At 47.8% G+C, this 18,515-nt stretch overlaps 1 protein-coding gene and 1 pseudogene across 1 annotated transcript; both read left to right on the top strand.

Moving 5' to 3' along the window:
• Positions 1–716: 716 nt before the first annotated feature.
• LOC112878773 (high-affinity nitrate transporter 2.1-like) lies at positions 717–2,579 on the top strand. The gene has a single exon (XM_025942992.1). The coding sequence runs from the start codon at positions 788–790 to the stop codon at positions 2,375–2,377; it is 1,590 nt and encodes a 529-aa protein (XP_025798777.1). The 5' UTR covers positions 717–787; the 3' UTR covers positions 2,378–2,579.
• Positions 2,580–3,168: 589 nt separating this feature from the next.
• Positions 3,169–5,563, top strand: LOC112883491 (annotated as a pseudogene).
• The last annotated feature ends 12,952 nt before the right edge of the window (positions 5,564–18,515 follow it).

Below are 18,515 nucleotides of genomic sequence, written 5' to 3'. Positions count from 1 at the left end.
TTCTCGATATAAATCCATTAAGTCTAATTAGTCCATGGTTTGATCATGTTGTGCTACATTAAACATGTGCTAATAATGGATTAATTAGACTTTAATAGACTGAATTAGCACCCGCTTATGCAATTAGTATTACAGGTAGCTTAAGTTTAATCCCTCTATTTGACATCCAAACATCTGATGTGATCCGGACTAAAAATTAACCTTAAAAAGAAAATTATTTTTATCTGATCCTAATCTGCAATTGCTGCACAGCTGTTCGTGCAGATGAAACGAAGGATGTGAATGGGATCAGGTATGCCTTTTATTTTACTTCAGTTTCTGCTGGTGCCGACCAGGGCAGGGCGTCTTGCTGCTCGATTCTGGACACGCACCCTGTGGGTCCCGCAGATACTGATCCTTGGCTGCTTCAATGGGATAAAGGCCACTCCAGTTCCAGTGATGCGGCGGCGAGGAATCCTTCTTTCTTTTTTGCTCGTTCTTTTTGCAGATGAGCTGCTGACTTCTTCCCCATCTCGACTAATAATTAACCCGCTTTGATTCCATCACACCTAATAATCGACCTTGTTAATTCCAAAAGAAAACTCCACAACCCTCTTCCAATTGGAGAACCGATGCCCTAATGTCAACTCCCCATGGTCGCTATATATACGGGACCCCATGGGTGATGGATCCCAAGCTCAAACAAAGCACCAGCATCTGAAGACTCCGAGCGGTTAGCCACTTAGCCATTAAGCTGCGCCCAGTAGTAGTGTACTTGCTTACTACACGATCCGAGAGGAGATAGGCCATGGCGGACATGGAGCTCGGCGCGCCGGGGAGCTCGCTGCACGGCGTCACGGGGCGCGAGCCGGCGTTCGCCTTCTCCACGGAGGCACCCGACGACGCGGCAGCGAAGTTCGACCTGCCGGTGGACTCCGAGCACAAGGCCAAGACCATCCGGCTCTTCTCCTTCGCCAACCCGCACATGCGGACCTTCCACCTCTCGTGGATCTCCTTCTTCACCTGCTTCGTCTCCACCTTCGCCGCCGCGCCGCTGGTCCCCATCATCCGCGACAACCTCAACCTCACCAAGGCCGACATCGGCAACGCCGGCGTCGCCTCCGTGTCCGGCTCCATCTTCTCCCGTCTCGCGATGGGCGCCGTCTGTGACCTCCTCGGCCCGCGCTACGGCTGCGCCTTCCTCATCATGCTCGCCGCGCCCACCGTGTTCTGCATGTCCATCATCGACAACGCCGCAGGCTACATCGTCGTCAGGTTCCTGATCGGCTTCTCGCTGGCGACGTTCGTGTCGTGCCAGTACTGGATGAGCACCATGTTCAACAGCAAGATCATCGGCACCGTCAACGGGCTCGCCGCCGGCTGGGGGAACATGGGCGGCGGCGCCACGCAGCTCATCATGCCGCTCGTCTACGACGTCATCCGCAAGTGCGGCGCCACGCCCTTCACGGCGTGGCGTCTCGCCTACTTCGTGCCGGGGTCGCTGCACATCCTGATGGGAATCCTGGTGCTCACCATGGGGCAGGACCTCCCCGATGGTAACCTCAGGAGCCTCCAGAAGAAGGGCGACGTCAACAAGGACAAGTTCTCCAAGGTGATGTGGTACGCCGTCACCAACTACCGCACCTGGATCTTCGTCCTCCTCTACGGCTACTGCATGGGCGTCGAGCTCACCACCGACAACGTCATCGCCGAGTACTACTACGACCACTTCAACCTGGACCTCCGCGTCTCCGGCATCATCGCCGCCTGCTTCGGCATGGCCAACATCGTGGCGAGGCCCCTGGGCGGGATCCTCTCCGACATCGGCGCTCGATACTGGGGCATGCGCGCGCGCCTCTGGAACATCTGGATCCTCCAGACCGCCGGCGGCGCCTTCTGCCTCTGGCTCGGCCGCGCCAGCACGCTCCCCGCCTCCATCACCGCCATGGTGCTCTTCTCCTTCTGCGCCCAGGCGGCCTGCGGCGCCATCTTCGGTGTCACCCCGTTCGTCTCCCGCCGCTCCCTCGGCATCATCTCCGGCATGACCGGCGCCGGCGGCAACTTCGGCGCGGGGCTGACGCAGCTGCTCTTCTTCACCTCGTCCAAGTACTCCACAGGCACGGGGCTGGAGTACATGGGCATCATGATCATGGCGTGCACTCTGCCCGTGGTGCTGGTGCACTTCCCGCAGTGGGGTTCCATGCTCTTCCCGGCCAACGCCGGCGCCGCCGAGGAGCACTACTACAGCTCCGAGTGGAACGAGGAGGAGAAGAGCAAGGGTCTCCACAACGCCAGCCTCAAGTTCGCCGAGAACAGCCGCTCCGAGCGCGGAAGGCGCAACGTCGTCGAGGCCACTACCGCCACCACGCCGCCATACAACACGCCGGAGCACGTTTAAGGCCTAAATTTGGCATAGTGTACGTGCTATTTGTGCTTGTACTTATGTTCCTACTCCAAACGTACAAGCAAGTACGTCGCATATGAGAGCAACGGGATAAGGGATTAATGCATAACAATGGAGGGCTGTAGCTACAAGCTGTACAGTAGCTTCAGCCTTCTCCTGCTCCTCCAAAAATAATGGCGGACTTATTATTTTCTTCTTCCAACAAAACCACAATTACTCCTCCTCCTCTATTAATACGTGCCTGAAATAATAGTGGATTTGTTGGAAGAAGAGGCATCCAATGCTTAAATCGGAAATCTGATTTTGAGGGTGGCCGCATCGCAGCGGTCCACTCTTATCTTTCTTGGCTCAGATCCGGTGCTCCGGTGGTTGAGCAACACCGCTTGAGCGGCTGCAAACCCACAAACACGTAGCCATCTTAACCTCTGAGAAATAGATATAATTTTTTAACGATTTGAAAATGTTCATAGCTTAACACCTAATCTAATGTTAGATCTCGGTCTATTCTTGGCAAATATATATGTTTATAGTACTTCCTTTTGTAGCAACATTCAATAGTCAATCCAATGAGCCTTGAAAAGAACCTGCATAGGGATGTGTTTTTTTCCTTGGGAAAAACCACACTATTTGAACTGATCCATAATACACAACATATTGCACCCATCCAAATAAAAAAATTTATTCTCTAAGTTTCTTTCCCTATTGCTGCTAGCCATGATTCCTACAATTTGACACACTAAAAGAGGATTCTAAACCAAAAGAGTTAATTCTACACCATTTTCGAAATGAGCTTAGCAAGATTACAACCAAAGGGAAGGTTCCGAGTTGTTTTGTCAATAGTACATAACAGATGATTTTCTCTTCTAAATTTGTTTTTAGCTAAGTTGTCTTTTGTAAGGATAATATATCCTATTGCATCATAATATGTACATTGTGGCACATATATAGGATATTCTGGTGACATGGCACATATAGTTAAAGAAGAGAGTAGAGAAAGTTGTATCATCATGGAGATACAATTTGGACTCGATATCCAAATTAGAAAACATGCTCACATTTTGGATCCACTCTCATAGACATAAGCATGCATCAATTAATTGTGGAGGCAATTATATATACGCTCACACCATTATTATAAAAGATCCAAATTTCGTATATGCCACCGAAATACTTGTGGCACCTTTCATATTATTGAGTGAAATTGTTTTGGACCATAGTGCCACTACCGTCAAGTTACATGTTCTTTTTGTTTCTTAAATGACTTTAATACCCTTGCCCTTCCTCTCTTATCCCTCCCGCGAGTTGAGCTGAGTAATGGCACAAAAGAATTGCCTCTTAATTGTGTTGCATTGTAAGAGTTGTTTATACACATGTATTCTGTCTTATGCTTTCGATATTATGATATAATAATGCAATGTCATTCCACCTAGCTTACTGTTAAAGCCTCCATTTCTTCCTCTATCCATTGCGAAGATGCATGATACAAATTAAAAATTAAACAATTTACTATTGATTCAGTTCACCTTTCAATTTTCTTGTGACGCATTTGTTCAAGATACTCAAGCATAACTTGTGCTGATCATGGGCCCCGCTACGGATTCCGTACCAAACGGCATGTCGGGGCGCCTGGGAGCTCTCTGCACGGTATGACGGGGCGCGAGCCGACGTTCGCCTTCTCGACGGAGGATGCCACGGCGGCGAGCAAGTTCGACCTGCCGGTGGACTCTGAGCACAAGGCCAAGACCATCCGGCTCTTCTCCTTCGCCAACCCGCACATGCGGACCTTCCACCTCTCGTGGATCTCCTTCTTCACCTGCTTCGTCTCCACCTTCGCCGCCGCGCCGCTGGTCCCCATCATCCGCGACAACCTCAACCTCACCAAGGCCGACATCGGCAACGCCGGCGTCGCCTCCGTGTCCGGCTCCATCTTCTCCCGTCTCGCGATGGGCGCCGTCTGTGACCTCCTCGGCCCGCGCTACGGCTGCGCCTTCCTCATCATGCTCGCCGCGCCCACCGTGTTCTGCATGTCCATCATCGACAACGCCGCAGGCTACATCGTCGTCAGGTTCCTGATCGGCTTCTCGCTGGCGACGTTCGTGTCGTGCCAGTACTGGATGAGCACCATGTTCAACAGCAAGATCATCGGCACCGTCAACGGGCTCGCCGCCGGCTGGGGGAACATGGGCGGCGGCGCCACGCAGCTCATCATGCCGCTCGTCTACGACGTCATCCGCAAGTGCGGCGCCACGCCCTTCACGGCGTGGCGTCTCGCCTACTTCGTGCCGGGGTCGCTGCACATCCTGATGGGAATCCTGGTGCTCACCATGGGGCAGGACCTCCCCGATGGTAACCTCAGGAGCCTCCAGAAGAAGGGCGACGTCAACAAGGACAAGTTCTCCAAGGTGATGTGGTACGCCATCACCAACTACCGGACATGGATCTTCGTCCTCCTCTACGGCTACTGCATGGGCGTCGAGCTCACCACCGACAACGTCATCGCCGAGTACATGTACGACCGCTTCGACCTAGACCTCCGCGTCGCCGGCACCATCGCCGCCTGCTTCGGCATGGCCAACATCGTGGCACGGCCCATGGGCGGCATCCTCTCCGACATCGGAGCGCGCTACTGGGGCATGCATGCTCGCCTTTGGAACATCTGGATCCTCCAGACCGCGGGCGGTGCCTTCTGCCTCTGGCTCGGCCGCGCCAGCACCCTCCCTGTCTCTGTCGTCGCCATGGTCCTCTTGTCCTTCTGCGCGCAGGCAGCCTGCGGCGCCATCTTCTCCGTGATCCCCTTCGTCTCGCGCCGCTCCCTCGGCATTATCTCCGGCATGACCGGCGCCGGCGGCAACTTCGGCGCGGGTCTGACGCAGCTGCTCTTCTTCACCTCGTCCAAGTACTCCACGGGCACGGGGCTGGAGTACATGGGCATCATGATCATGGCGTGCATGCTGCCCGTGGTGTTCGTGCACTTCCCGCAGTGGGGATCCATGTTCTTCCCTCCCAGCTCCGGCGCCATGGAGGAGCACTACTGTGGATCGGAGTGGAGCGAGGAGGAGCAAGGGCCTCCACAGCGCCAGCCTCAAGTTCGCCGAGAACAGCCGCTCCGAGCGCGGCAAGCGCAATGTCATCCAGGCCGCCTCCAATACGCCACGAAACAACACGCCCGAGCACGTATAACGAAATAGATACGCAGCCATCATACATGCAAAAGACATAAGCATGATTCTACTACGTACTGCAGTTAAGTGAGAAGTTTCTTGTGTACTTGTAACCCGTTGTCTCAAATCAAATACACACATTTTATTGTACTACTACGAGACCTTTTCCCAAAAGCCTTCACATTAATCTGTTCGAAAAGAACAACACAGATGTTCCTGAAAACCAAAAAAAATATCCACTACTACAGAACGGGTATTCTATCTTTGATATTTATCCCATCCGATGTTGGATCCAGGAGGGAATTTTCCTGTTGGAGCCCCAACCAAGACTTAAGAGTCATCCACAGATTAGTTTAAAATAAAGAAATTCTAATTCGCTATGCGAGAGGTCTCAGGTTCAAGTCTCGCGGACCACAGATTTTTTTCCGAGACTAAAGGTTAGAATCTTTAGTTTCGGATTCGTAGCAACCATAGTCCATCTTCAGTGCGTCGTCCATACACACGTACATGCACGGAACATTCCTTGCCATGTCCTTGCACAAAAGTCTCGGGGGATCTTTTGGTTTCACGGATTAAACTTTAGTTCCTGTCACATCGAATATTTGTTACTAAATAGGAGTATTAAATATAAACTAATTACAAATCTATTAAATCTAATTAATCCATCATTAACATATATTTACTGTAGCACAACATTGTCAAATTATGAACTAATTAGACTTAAAAGATTCGTCTCGCAAATTAGCCTCCATCTGTGCAATTGGTTTTTTAATTAAACTATATTTAATATTTCTAATCTTTAATCGAATATTCGATGTGATAGGACTAGTCCCTGTAACCAAACACCTCCTTAATTGTTGTTAGAAAATGCAAGTTGAATATGGGACACCTTGTGTCCCACCTTGTGTCCTTATCTGTACACATACACAACCTCATCCAAAATCCGACTGAGCATTCCTGTCGGTTGATCTTACGACGAACATTGTAAGTGGCAAGTGTCCACGCTACTTATATTGGTTTTATTGGAACAGTTCTGAAACATGACCAGACAACTGTCGGCTACCATTAAACAAGAGTTTGATATAGCAACGATTGGGGGTAGCCCAAAGTCGAGATGAAGCAGCACGATGCGTTTTAAAGAAACCGGGAGGACAGTGCTAAGATACTGAGCACGTATTTTATTAAGAGTGTAGATAAACAACCTAGATAAACACGTACAGCTCAGGTACTTCTTGGCGCTGATTAATCCATAGCCATAAGCTTATTAGCTGCTGTATGAATTGTGCAATTGGATTGGAGCTTAATTATTGCCTGATGATCCAATCCACAATGTCAACTTTGAATCAGCCGAGATATGTTGCATTGGTCAGATTAGGCAAGTCAAAACAAGCATGATCTAGGTGCATGCATGAACTAGTGTTGCTACAATATATATTGAACATGAGAGCGAGTGTCAAAGATATGCTGATCGATGGTCTCACCTGCTTATACAAAAGTTTCCTAATTAACCCTAATCCCCAATGTGCTGCCTCTTTTCCCACTCCCAAAGTAGCCTAAAGAACTCAACCTTGCCTTAATCACTAGTTGAATCTTAGGAAACTTCTAGATGTTGAACATGAGGATTGTCGGTCTATTGGAACATCAAGTTACACCACTGCTACGAAAACAGTTTTTAGAGGCGGATAAAAACATACTTTTAAGGGCGGGCGCGATACCCGCCCCTAGTTTTCACCGCTACAAATGCTATTTGTAGGGGCGGGTAACGTGGACGCCCTTAAAAACTCATTTCTAGGGGTGGGTCATTGTCAAGGATAGATCTCCAGGTACCGCAAGGAAGCTACTCGTGAGGAAAAAGAAGTCTGATTCCTGCTAGGATTCCACTGTAATCCTATTGGGACTCATACCATGTAATCCTACTAGGACTCCTACCTTGTAATCCTACTAGGAACCCCGTCCCCTGGGATATATAAAGGAGGGCAGGGATACCTAGATAGGCGGAGAAACAACATCAACACCCAAGGCAATACAAACCACCATACAGGACATAGGGTATTACGCACATCGCGGCCCGAACCTGTTTAAATCTTGTGTTCCTTGCACCTTCGAGTTCCTGATCTCAGCGTCTCCTCACCTAAACTTACCACCTCGGGTATACTCCTCGGTGGGCAGCCGGCAAAATACCGACAACCGGTGCGCCAGGTAGGGGTGTGCATCGAAGATCCACCGGCGAACTCGATGGCATCTTTCCAGTTCACCAGGTTAGTACCCTCTCAGGGCACGACGTTTGTTTTTGGCTCGTGGGTCTGCGTCGTAGATGGCGCGGGCAGTTTTCGTCGATTCCTCGTCAACATGAAGCCGAAAACTCCCGCGGTGAGTTTTCATAGCGACCTCGACAAGTTCGTTGATGATCTCGACGACTTGTCAATCCATGGATCCGCTACGAGGACCGAGGAGGAGTCTGCTTTCGGCGCGACTCCATCCAGCGCTGCAACAACCTTGCTCAAGTTGGACTCGTTCCAATCTGAGGACTTGCGTAGCCGATCACGATTCGGTCTACGCAATTCGGCCACTGAACTTCAGGGGGCCAACAATTCCGAGTCCCTCTCGGCATTGGAAAATGACTTGGACTACTTACTCCAAATCGGAAAACCCGAAGCCACCGCACGTCGGGGGGCTGCGGGTTGCCTTGCCGACAGCTGGCACGCCAGGTAGGGGCGATCGTCGCGATCATTGGGCGAATTTGAAGGACCTCTTCATCAATATCAATCCACTCAAGGTGGTGGATTGCTACTTCGTACATATGCATCGGCGGATCGATTCATCGAGTTCGAGATCGGATCCTTCAGCGAACGGCTACATCGACCTCGACTACTCAGCTCGACTTCACCTCGCGCTGCAACGTCGATGCACCGCGGCCGCCGACCTCGATGACCTGGTACAACTTCGGCTTGTGCCGCAATGTCCGCGCGCAGCAGCGACAAGTTCGACTACTTCGACTTCGCGAGAAGGCTCGGCGGCCCGCCAGCGATCACTTCGACTTCGCGAGGACGATCGGCGGGCCGCCGATGTCTACTTCGACTACTCGTCTCGACTAGAAACTAGTCGAGGGCGAGCCTCACAGCAACGACTACATCAACTACTCATCTCGACTTGAAAACTAGTCAGAATCGACTCCGACTAGTCGAGCTTCATCAACAAACTGTCGCAGCTCCATCAACGAGCTCCACGGCTTCGTCGAGATTCGTCCACGAATCAAGCTAAGTGACTTATACCTTTTCTGACTTGTTCTTCAGTAGATCAGCTACCTTTTTGGGTATGCCTCTCGACGGGCATGAAACCCTCGGGGGCTATAGCATGATCGACTTCTTATCTGTGTACATCTCTCGATGGGCATAAAACCCTCCAGAGCTACAGTTCGCCGACTACTCATCTGTGTACGTCTCTCGATGGGCATTGAAACCCTCCAGAGCTACACTTCGCCGACTATTTACCCGTGTACGACTCTCGATGGGCATTGAAACCCTCCAGAGCTACACTTCGTCGACTACCTTTTGCGCACTGCGCATCCTCTTTGTCGCATGATGACTACTTTTTACTCGTTGTCTCCTCTTAACGGTCGCTAATCTACTCGAGTAGCAAATGCCTTAATCCGTGAAACTTCGAGTCTCCAATCATGACCTAAGCGACCCGTCGTGTATGAGCGAAGGCTAGAGATCTAAGCAACTTGTACATGCTATGGGCGAAGGCTAAACTGGGACCGGGTGAACGTAAAGGGTGGACTACTCGGGAGATTTAAATAGCCTAAAAAAGAGCTCGACACAGCAATTTCTACACCGAATAAATTTTGGTATCTTCACATTACTACCGAGTACTACTTGGTATCTTCGCATTATGCTTCATAATGTATGCATTGTCTTTTTTCAGATCAAGCTTTGGCAAAAACCCTCTAGGCAGCACGCCGTGCCATCACAGTTCCGCTAGTTCCCAGGCCGGGGGCAGGGCGATGCACACTACTCGACATGGCTCCTTCGACTCTCCTGGCTCGTAAGCTCGGGGGCTGGATGCTGCAAAACTACTCGAAGATGACTCATATGAAGGTAGAGTGCAGAAGAAACCCTAAGTCACCGCGCGGTTAAATAAACTAGCGGGAGGCTCAATTTCATTGTGCAGAAGGCGAAGAGTTTTTCTCAGAATTTTAGAGTAACACTAATGCCACGATTCTTGGATCCTTTTTTCGAACCTAAGGGTTTTGGATTCAAGGCTCGGGGGCTGCAGGATACGTGTCATCGACTACTTATTTTTCAAATGTACTCGAAAGATAAGAAAAGAAGATTTAAGGCTAATTTGACCCTCAGCTTGATTCTTCGATTCAACCTAAGGCTCGGGAGCTACTCCATATGGAGTGCGATTTTCTATTGCACCCCATTCAAAAGAAGACTTGAAGCTATTCAGGGCATGAGCACCTCATAGCCTCGATGCAACCAAGGAAGTACTCGAAGAAGACCTTCAAGACAGAGTTTCAGAAGAAGCCGAAGACTACTTCAGAAGTACTCGAAATGCCTGTAGTACTCGGCTATGAAGAGCTCAGGAGCTTATCAGGGATAGATCCCCTACGTACCGCAAGGAAGCTACCCGTGAGGAAAAAAAAGTCTGAATCCTACTAGGATTCCACTATAATCCTATTAGGACTCATACCTTGTAATCCTGCTAGGACTCCTACCTTGTAATCCTACTAGGAGCTCCATCCCCTGGGATATATAAAGGAGGGCAGGGATACCTAGATAGGCAGAGAAACAACATCAATACCCAAGGCAATACAAACCACTATACAGGACGTAGGGTATTACACACCTCGCGGCCCGAACCTGTCTAAATATTGTGTTCCTTGCACCTTCGAGTTCCTGATCTCGGCGTCTCCTCACCTAAACTTACCACCTCGGGTATACCCCTCGGTGCGCAGCCGGTAAAACACCGACAGCTCGAGGGCGGATCTCGGTGGGCACTCGCCCATAAAAACCCATTTCTAGGAGCGGGTCATGCCCTCACCCGCCCCTAGAAATGGATTTCTAGGAGCGGGTTAGGGAATAACCAGCCCCTAGAAATGGTTTTTCAAGGGCGGATCATGCCGCGACCCGCACCTACAGATCGAATAAAAAAACAAAAAAATCACCGGCACCAGCTACTCCGAGCCGTCGCTGCTCCCCGCACCAGCGCATGTGCCGCCGTGCCGCCGCCGTCGCGGCCCGTGACGACCGCTGCTGCTCCCCGCACCGGCGCACCGTGCCTCGCACCGCGCCGCGACACGCCACCGTGCGCCGCGCCGCTGCCGCCGAGGCCCCGCTCCAGCCACCGCCGCTCCCCCGCGCCTTCTCCAACCTTCTCCTAGAGAAGCATTAGAGACCGCACCCTCTCCGCAGCGGCCTCCTCAAGCCGTGCGTTGGCCTCACCCCTAGCGCGCGCCTCCTGAGCCGCCCGCACCTCCATGTCCCGGAGCGATCCCTGGACGGTGGCGAGGCGGGCTCGGAGCGCGGCGACCTCGTCGGCGGTGGCGCGGTGCAGCGCGCGACGAGCGTGGCCTGCGCCACGGCGCGCTCGGCAAGCAGGGGCGGTGGAGCAGGCGTGAGCAAGGCACGGGACCTAACGGCGGCCAGGCGGGCCGATGCGCACAGCAGGTAGGGGCAGGTGGAGAAGCAACAGGGAACGACAGAGCACGCAGGAGGCGGTAGAGATAAGGAAGAGAGAGAGAGAGAGAGAGGCGGGGTGAAGATGGGGGCGATGGAAGAGATAAGGAACAGAGAAAGGCGGGGAGGAGATGGAGCGGCGGGCACGGCAGGGTGGGCCCAGCGATCCTCGCCTGATTTGCTCCCGCCAATGGCCTTGCAGCTTTGCCCAGCACGTGGATCGCCACCACCTACTGGACAGGACACCGTCTCTGCCTCCATTTCCAGGGCCCTTGCAAATTCCATTTTTTGGGGCGGGTAACGCCCCCACCCTCCCCTACAAATGGACTTCCAGGGGCGGTTGACGCCACCACCCGCCCCTATAAATAATTTGTTTATTATTCTAAGTTCTGTTTAAATGAAAACATATAGCAAAACACATTAAAAAAGTAAAATTTTTAACATAAGCCTATTGTGATATGTAGAAATTAAAAAAATATCAAAACCATATTTCAGCGTACATAATGGTTAAGAGTGTGAAACCATACTGTATAACTCACTCACACTACTATCTCATACGACTCAAGGCTCACTTTGTGGTTTCTACGCTAATAATCACCATATACATTGAAATATGCTTTTAATATTTTTTCTAGTTCTATAGATCACAATAGGCTTATGGTACAAATTTCACCTTTTTTTATATGTTTTGCTATTTTTTGAATTAAATGAATTTTTGGAATAAATTTGCAAATCATTTGTAGGGGCGGGCTGGTGTCGGTGTTTTAGCACCACGCCCACCGTCGGATACCCCCGAGGTGGTGAGTTTGTAGGTAGAGTGTCGCCGAGATCAGGAACTCGAAGGTGCAAAGAAACAGAAGGTTTAGACAGGTTCGGGCCGCCGAGAGCGTAATACGCTATGTCCTGTGTGGTTTGTATTGCGTTTGATGGTGACCCCGAGAAGGTCCCTGCCCGCCCTTATATAGTCTAGGGGGACATATTTATATGGAAGTCCTAGTCGGGTACAAGCCCAGGAGTCCTACCCGAGTACTTCTCGGGTAGTTTCCTACTGTGTCCTACTAGTTTCACTACTGTACGAGTAGTCTTACTGCACTACGAGTAGATACATCAGATGTAGGACATGGGTCATATCCCATCCCGTATCCTAGGAGAAGTATGCCACGTGTACAGTCCCGTGTACCCGGGTCTGACAAGCCTCCGAGCTCTTCGTAGCCGAGTACTGCTGGCGTCCGAGTACTTCTAAAGGCATCTTCGAGTTCTCCCGAGCTTTACCTTGAAGGTGTCCTCCGAGTACTTTCTTGGCTGCGTCGAGGCTGTGAGGTGCTCATGCCCCGAGTAGTTATCCATTCTTCTTTACATGGGGTGCGATTAAACTCGCACTCCATATGGAGTAGCCTCCGAGCCTTAGGTTGACTCGTAAAATCAGGCTGAGGGTCAATTTAATCTTGAGTCTTCGGTCCTTATCTTCCAGCAGATTTAAAAAATAAGTCGCTGATGACACGTGTCCCGCAGCCACCGAGCCTTGAATCCAAATCCCCAAGTTTTGGAATAAAGGATCCAAAGAATCGTGGCATGCAATATATGACGGTAAAGATTTGATGGTGAATATGGGCAAATTGGTGTAGTAAATTTGAAAATCTCTTTTTTCAGGATGAATTCCCTGAAAAAATGGTTAAACAAATAACATCGCCAAAAAACACCCAAAATTACCTGTCAAATAAATTTTTGTGCCCTAAGCAAATGACTAAATAAGTCGTCTGGGTAATAATTTGAATAAACCCCTTATTTCAAAATAAAATTCTTGAAATAATGGTTAACAAATCTCTATCCAAGATAAATCTAAAAAAGTCACTTGGGTCGGGTGTCGGTGTTTTTACCATCGGCCTACCTAGGGATACCGTAAGGTAAGTGATTATTTGGTGAGGGATCATCGGATCTAGAACTTGAAAGTGAACGCAAGGATACAAGACACAAATTTAGACAGGTTCGGGCCGCTAGAGTAGCGTAATACCCTACGTCCTGTTTTGGGGTGTTGTATATTGCGCCCTGCGCTTGGGTGTTGAGTAGCCTGTTGGCTGCTCTCTGTTGGTTCTCTGCTGGTTCTCTCTCTGCATATTTAGGTATCCCTGCCCTCCTTTATATATTCCAGGGGACGGGGTTCCTAGTAGGATTATAATGTAGGAGTTCTAGTAGAATTACAAGGTATGAGCCCTAATAGGATTACAGTGGAATCCTAGTAGGAATCAGACTTCTTTTTCCTGACGGGTAGCTTCCTTGCGGTACCTAGAGGATCTATCCCTGACAAGCCCCCGAGCTCTTCATAGCCAAGTACTGTAGGCATTTCGAGTACTTCTGAAGTAGTCTTCGGCTTCTTCTGAAACTCCGGCTTAAAGGTCTCCTTCGAGTACTTCCTTGGTTGCATCGAGGCTATGAGGTGCTCATGCCCTGAATAGTTTTAAGTCTTCTTTTGTATAGGATGCGATTGAAAAATTGCACTCCATATGGAGTAGCCCCCGAGCCTTAGGTTGAATCGAAGAATCAGGCTGAGAGTCACATTAGTCTTGAATCTGTCTTGCTTACTCTTCGAATATGTGATATCCAGGTAGTTAGACAACTAGATACTAAGCTTGGGTGTATTATATGTAAGCATGTTATAGTGTATATAAGTTGTACAAAGCAATAAGGGTATATTTGTAAATTATAAGTTTTATAAATTCTCATGTGCAAATGTGTGAAAATGTTCTAAGATGTCAAATTTCAGATGGCTAAGAAAAGAAAAGAGCAAAAGTTAAATAAACCTAAGGGGAATAGACTTTATATGAAATTAAGGACCTTTATGTGATTAATGCAAAGATATAAGGACTTACTTATAAAATAGGTGAGAGATAATGGTAAAACTTAGTTTTACCTAAGGGTTAAATTGTAAAAAGACCTAGTCATGATTACTGCAGGAAAACTTGCAAAAAAGACCCTAAACATTAAAGCATTTTGTTTGAATTACAAGACAAAGTTTATAATTTGAATTGTGCTCTAAAGTTTAAAATAAAACTATATTCTTTGAGATTTTGAAATTGAACCTTAAAGCATTCTTGTAGGGTTTGAAATTCTCTACAACTTTGCTTTAGACACTTTTCTAACTAGGCTTTTGTATCAACGGGAATTTTTTCTTTACAGAGGAGTCCCTGGAAATCTCTAAATTTGCAAATCAGTCCTGCTGACACCTGCTGCTTCTTCTTCCTCTGTCTGCGCCGCTTCGCCCCTGCTCTGCTCCTGCCGCCGCCGCTCACCACCGGCGCAGCTCCCCGCGCGCCACCTCCTACTGCATTCCCCTCCCACGCGTCGCCCTCTACCTCTCCCACCTCGGCTCCTCTTTTTCCCCTGGCCTCTTCCGCGCTTGCCACGCGCACGTCGTCGCCGTGCGGCCGCCACCGAGCTGCCGCCGTGGCGAGCTCCAAACCGAGTGCTCAACTCCTATGTTGTGCTCAACTCCTCGTCGCCCAGCCTGCCGGTGTGCCGCCGTCCAGGTCCTCCCCGTCGCCGGCCGCCTGCTCCACGCGGGTAGACCCATACGCCACCGTAGGGATCCAACCGAGCACCTTCGCGGGTAGCCCTCGATCTCCTCTAGCTATTCCCCCTCTTTTCCCCCACTATTGCGACCCGAGCATCATGGATTTGGCCGGTCAAATACCGCCGTCCCCCTTTGACCACGGCCAGGGATTCCATTGGAGAAGACAGTGAAGTTTCAGGGGGTTTTGTGCTAATTCTAGGGGCTGTTTTGTAAACCTTATTTGAGTTCTCTGCTGTGAACTTTGAAAATGCATAGAAAATAGTAGAAAAATCCAAAAAATACGAAATTGGTTGGGTTAGAAACCTTGTGATGAACTCTGCAACTTTTATTTTATAACCATACCATGAAAGTGCATAGTTTGTTCTGTATTTTAAATACTAGTAAAAGGATGCTTTAATTAAATCTTGTGATTCATAGCCTTGTTGCTGTTAATTTTTGGAGCATGTGTTGTAGGTAATGTAAATAGCTCTGTGTAAATTTTTGAGGCCTAGATCAGTCCTCTAGCTAGGGTATTTGGTTACTTTTGTTATAAGTTAGTAAAAGCTTGGCAAATTAGTTTCAGAAGTATCTATGCATATTTAGGGATGAAATTTTTCCTATAGTTTAGTCTTTATGAGTGTGATATAACATAGACATTTGAGAAATAGAAACCTAATATAACTTGAGTTATAAATTTCAAACTTAGCTCTTAAGATAAATCATAAATAATAATTAGAATGCATGAAAATTTATGAAACTTTTCTGGAATGTTAGGCTTGAGTAGTTTATGATGTTCTTAAATTTTGAACCCTAATCGTAGTGTAAAACTCTAGTTGTGATTACACCTTAAAATTTCAAATCTTGATCATGTTTAAAATTAAGTAAGTTGCTATTTATGGTATAAAATATCTAGAGTAATGTTATTTCAATTAAACCCACTTAGGGTAATTTTTATAAGTATAAATTTAATTTTACTAAATTATAATTTGCCTAAGATTAAATCAAGGTTAACCATAATTAAATAATAACCTAAAGTTAATTACAATGTTTAAATGGGAATTGCTAAGTGTGCGAAGTGTTGCTTAAGGTAATTAGATACACTACCTAACATAATTAAATTGGATGTTTAGGGTAACCCACCCCGGTGGCCCAACGAGACTAGTTAGTTTAATTAGTACTCGATAAATGACTGCCCAGTACAGGGTAGTTAGATTGTCGTCGTAATGTAATTTTTCTTAAGTTGGATTGCAACTTTATTGTGAATTAATATAAAAATATACATATGCATTCCATAACGTATAACTTTGCATCTCATATAGACTCGACCACTCTCGCTGACGGGGATCATCAGCTGATTCCGGAACAAGAAGAAGGATATTCTGAAGACCCCGGAACTCTCGTCGCGGATTTCTCCGAAACCCCGAACCAAGGTTCGGAAGAAAATAGTTTGACTAACCCCAACCCTACCAGCGAAGGCAAGCCCCGGACATAACCCTATTTTATTACACTGCAACTTATACTATTTATGTATATCTTTATGCATTAGGTTCTTAGGAGTTGTTTGGAAACCATAGTTGCATTATTCCAGGAACCAATGTATTGAACACTAGAATTGAGTCCGAATAGCTGCTCTGCTTATAGGACCGGTAGAAGTCGAGTGATTTCCTGTCACTCGCGCGATATAGGAATTGAAATGTTTACATTCCTGTTATCACTATAAGGATACCGGACGGGAATTTATGAAGTATCATGGTCAAGATGATACCCGTCTGTGTTGATAAATTTGATAAGGTCGCAGTGTGTGGTAGCGGTGGTTAAGCGTTTGAAAGTACTAGCCACATGCCGTGAAATATGGTAAGCGGTAAGCCTAGTAACCGATCGGCCCGAGGAGTGGACATACCCCCCACCACATGTATTTGCTTCTTTTGGTTACTTTGTTCAACGTGTAGGCTTACGTGTTGCTGGGCAACCAGGAGTACGGGTTTTGTAGTCGCGCTACAGACGTACGTCCTGCACTTTGGTAGTGCGTATGACCTGCAGTCGCTTGTGGTGGCACTGATCCACGAGTCGGAATGAAAGGCAAACGGTTGCTTCGGAACGACCCTGTGGTGTTCCAAGCGTGTGAGTTAGGTTTACCTTGCAAGGGTTGAATCTCGATTCAGAATCGTCCGCCTCTCACGATGTATGAGACTGCTTATCCCCTTTACCACATAGAGTAATAAGAGTAATTATGTGATTATCTAAGATGATGTTTGAATAAAGATTCTACCCTGTTTGACTAGTTATAGGTGCTTACCTAGAATGGTTAATCAACTAGAATCTGAAAGTTAAAAGCTGAAATTAAGGATCTACTCTTTGTTGCTTTTCAGCTGAAACCCTACCCAAAGCTAAAAGCCATCATGAGTCTAGTTATGGGCTAAGGTATACCCAATTCCGGGTAAGTCTTGCTGAGTATTATTATACTCAGCCTTGCTTTTGCTGATTCAATCCAGGTAATCTCCCTGATGAGCCAGCTTTCATTACTCCGTGGCCCTACCCTTTGCCTGATGGTTGGTCTGTGGAATGGGATCCGTCCCCAGCCAACACTGATTCCGCCGAGTGATATTATGCCAGGGCTAGCATAATATCTGTAAAGACGACGTGTATAATGGCTACGCTTTTCAAAATTCCGCTGCTTTGACTAAAAACAAAAACCTGTCTTGTAATAATCTCTCCTCTGTGGGAGCTAATGATGTTTTGTACACTGTTGTAATGTAACTGCCTGTGGTGTAAGATATTTTGGCATTGTATCTCTAGACTCACCTTCGTGTGAGGTACCTTGTTGGATCCTGAGTTCGGTGGTTTATCGGGACGTTACCCGACAGACCAATGGTTTTATACCATTTGAAGTACGAGGTAGCCCTTGGGTGAGGACTCGCGTACTTGAGTCGGTATAATTCAGGTTGGTTCTGCCACAGCTGGTATCAGAGCTAACAAGAGTACTCTGGAGATATAATTAGCCTTAAAAAGTAATTTTTAGTATAAAATTTGATTAATCAAGTATTTGTAAACTATGTTGATTCGTTAAGGATTATATATAGTACGTAAGCCCTAGGGTAATGCTATTAAGGGAATTAGAGGTGGCTGTAATATATATATATATATATATATATATGACTCTGACTTCCAGCATTACTTTTCTATTGAAACTTAAATTTATGCACAACCCAACCTTACTTTCTGTAACGACATCTTCGATCGTGAGGTAAGGAGGTAAGGATCCTCAGCCAACTGAGGGAGCTTGGCCTTCTCGTCGGTGATGCGAACCGAACGCTGTTTCTCAAGCAGTGGCCTACTTGAGATGCTGCCAATGTACCAACCTCGGTTGACTACATTGGGAGTATATGGTTCGGCGCAGGGTATGGCGATCGCTGTTCATACCCCCGCATTTTGCGGTACCCCCGTGAATACGTTATTCAAATAACGTATGTTAAACGTTGTCTGTACGGCGGTAATTGTACAGATGCTGTTTCTATAGTGAGCAGTAATGAATGGGGACGCTTTCATGACATGCTGGCATGAAAGGTTCATTGGATATATATATATATGCATTGTGGTTTTCTGCAGGTACACTAACCACGATTCTGAAACTAGGACGGATAGGGTTTATCGACTAGTTAATAGTGAGAGACGTATTTATGTTATGCCACCATAACTAACCACGTAAGACCAAGATTACTTGGCAGTTAATTTTTGTTTGTGAG

Source organism: Panicum hallii, chromosome 1 (assembly GCF_002211085.1).
Source record: "Panicum hallii strain FIL2 chromosome 1, PHallii_v3.1, whole genome shotgun sequence".
NCBI classification, from domain to species: Eukaryota; Viridiplantae; Streptophyta; class Magnoliopsida; order Poales; family Poaceae; genus Panicum; species Panicum hallii.
The sequence above is the reverse complement of the archived record's forward strand: the minus strand, read 5'-3'. Positions and strand labels throughout refer to the sequence as shown.

Bases quoted from the DNA above. Each gene is read 5' to 3' on its own strand.
- LOC112878773 (XM_025942992.1), top strand. From the start codon at position 788: ATGGCGGACATGGAGCTCGGCGCGCCGGGGAGCTCGCTGCACGGCGTC.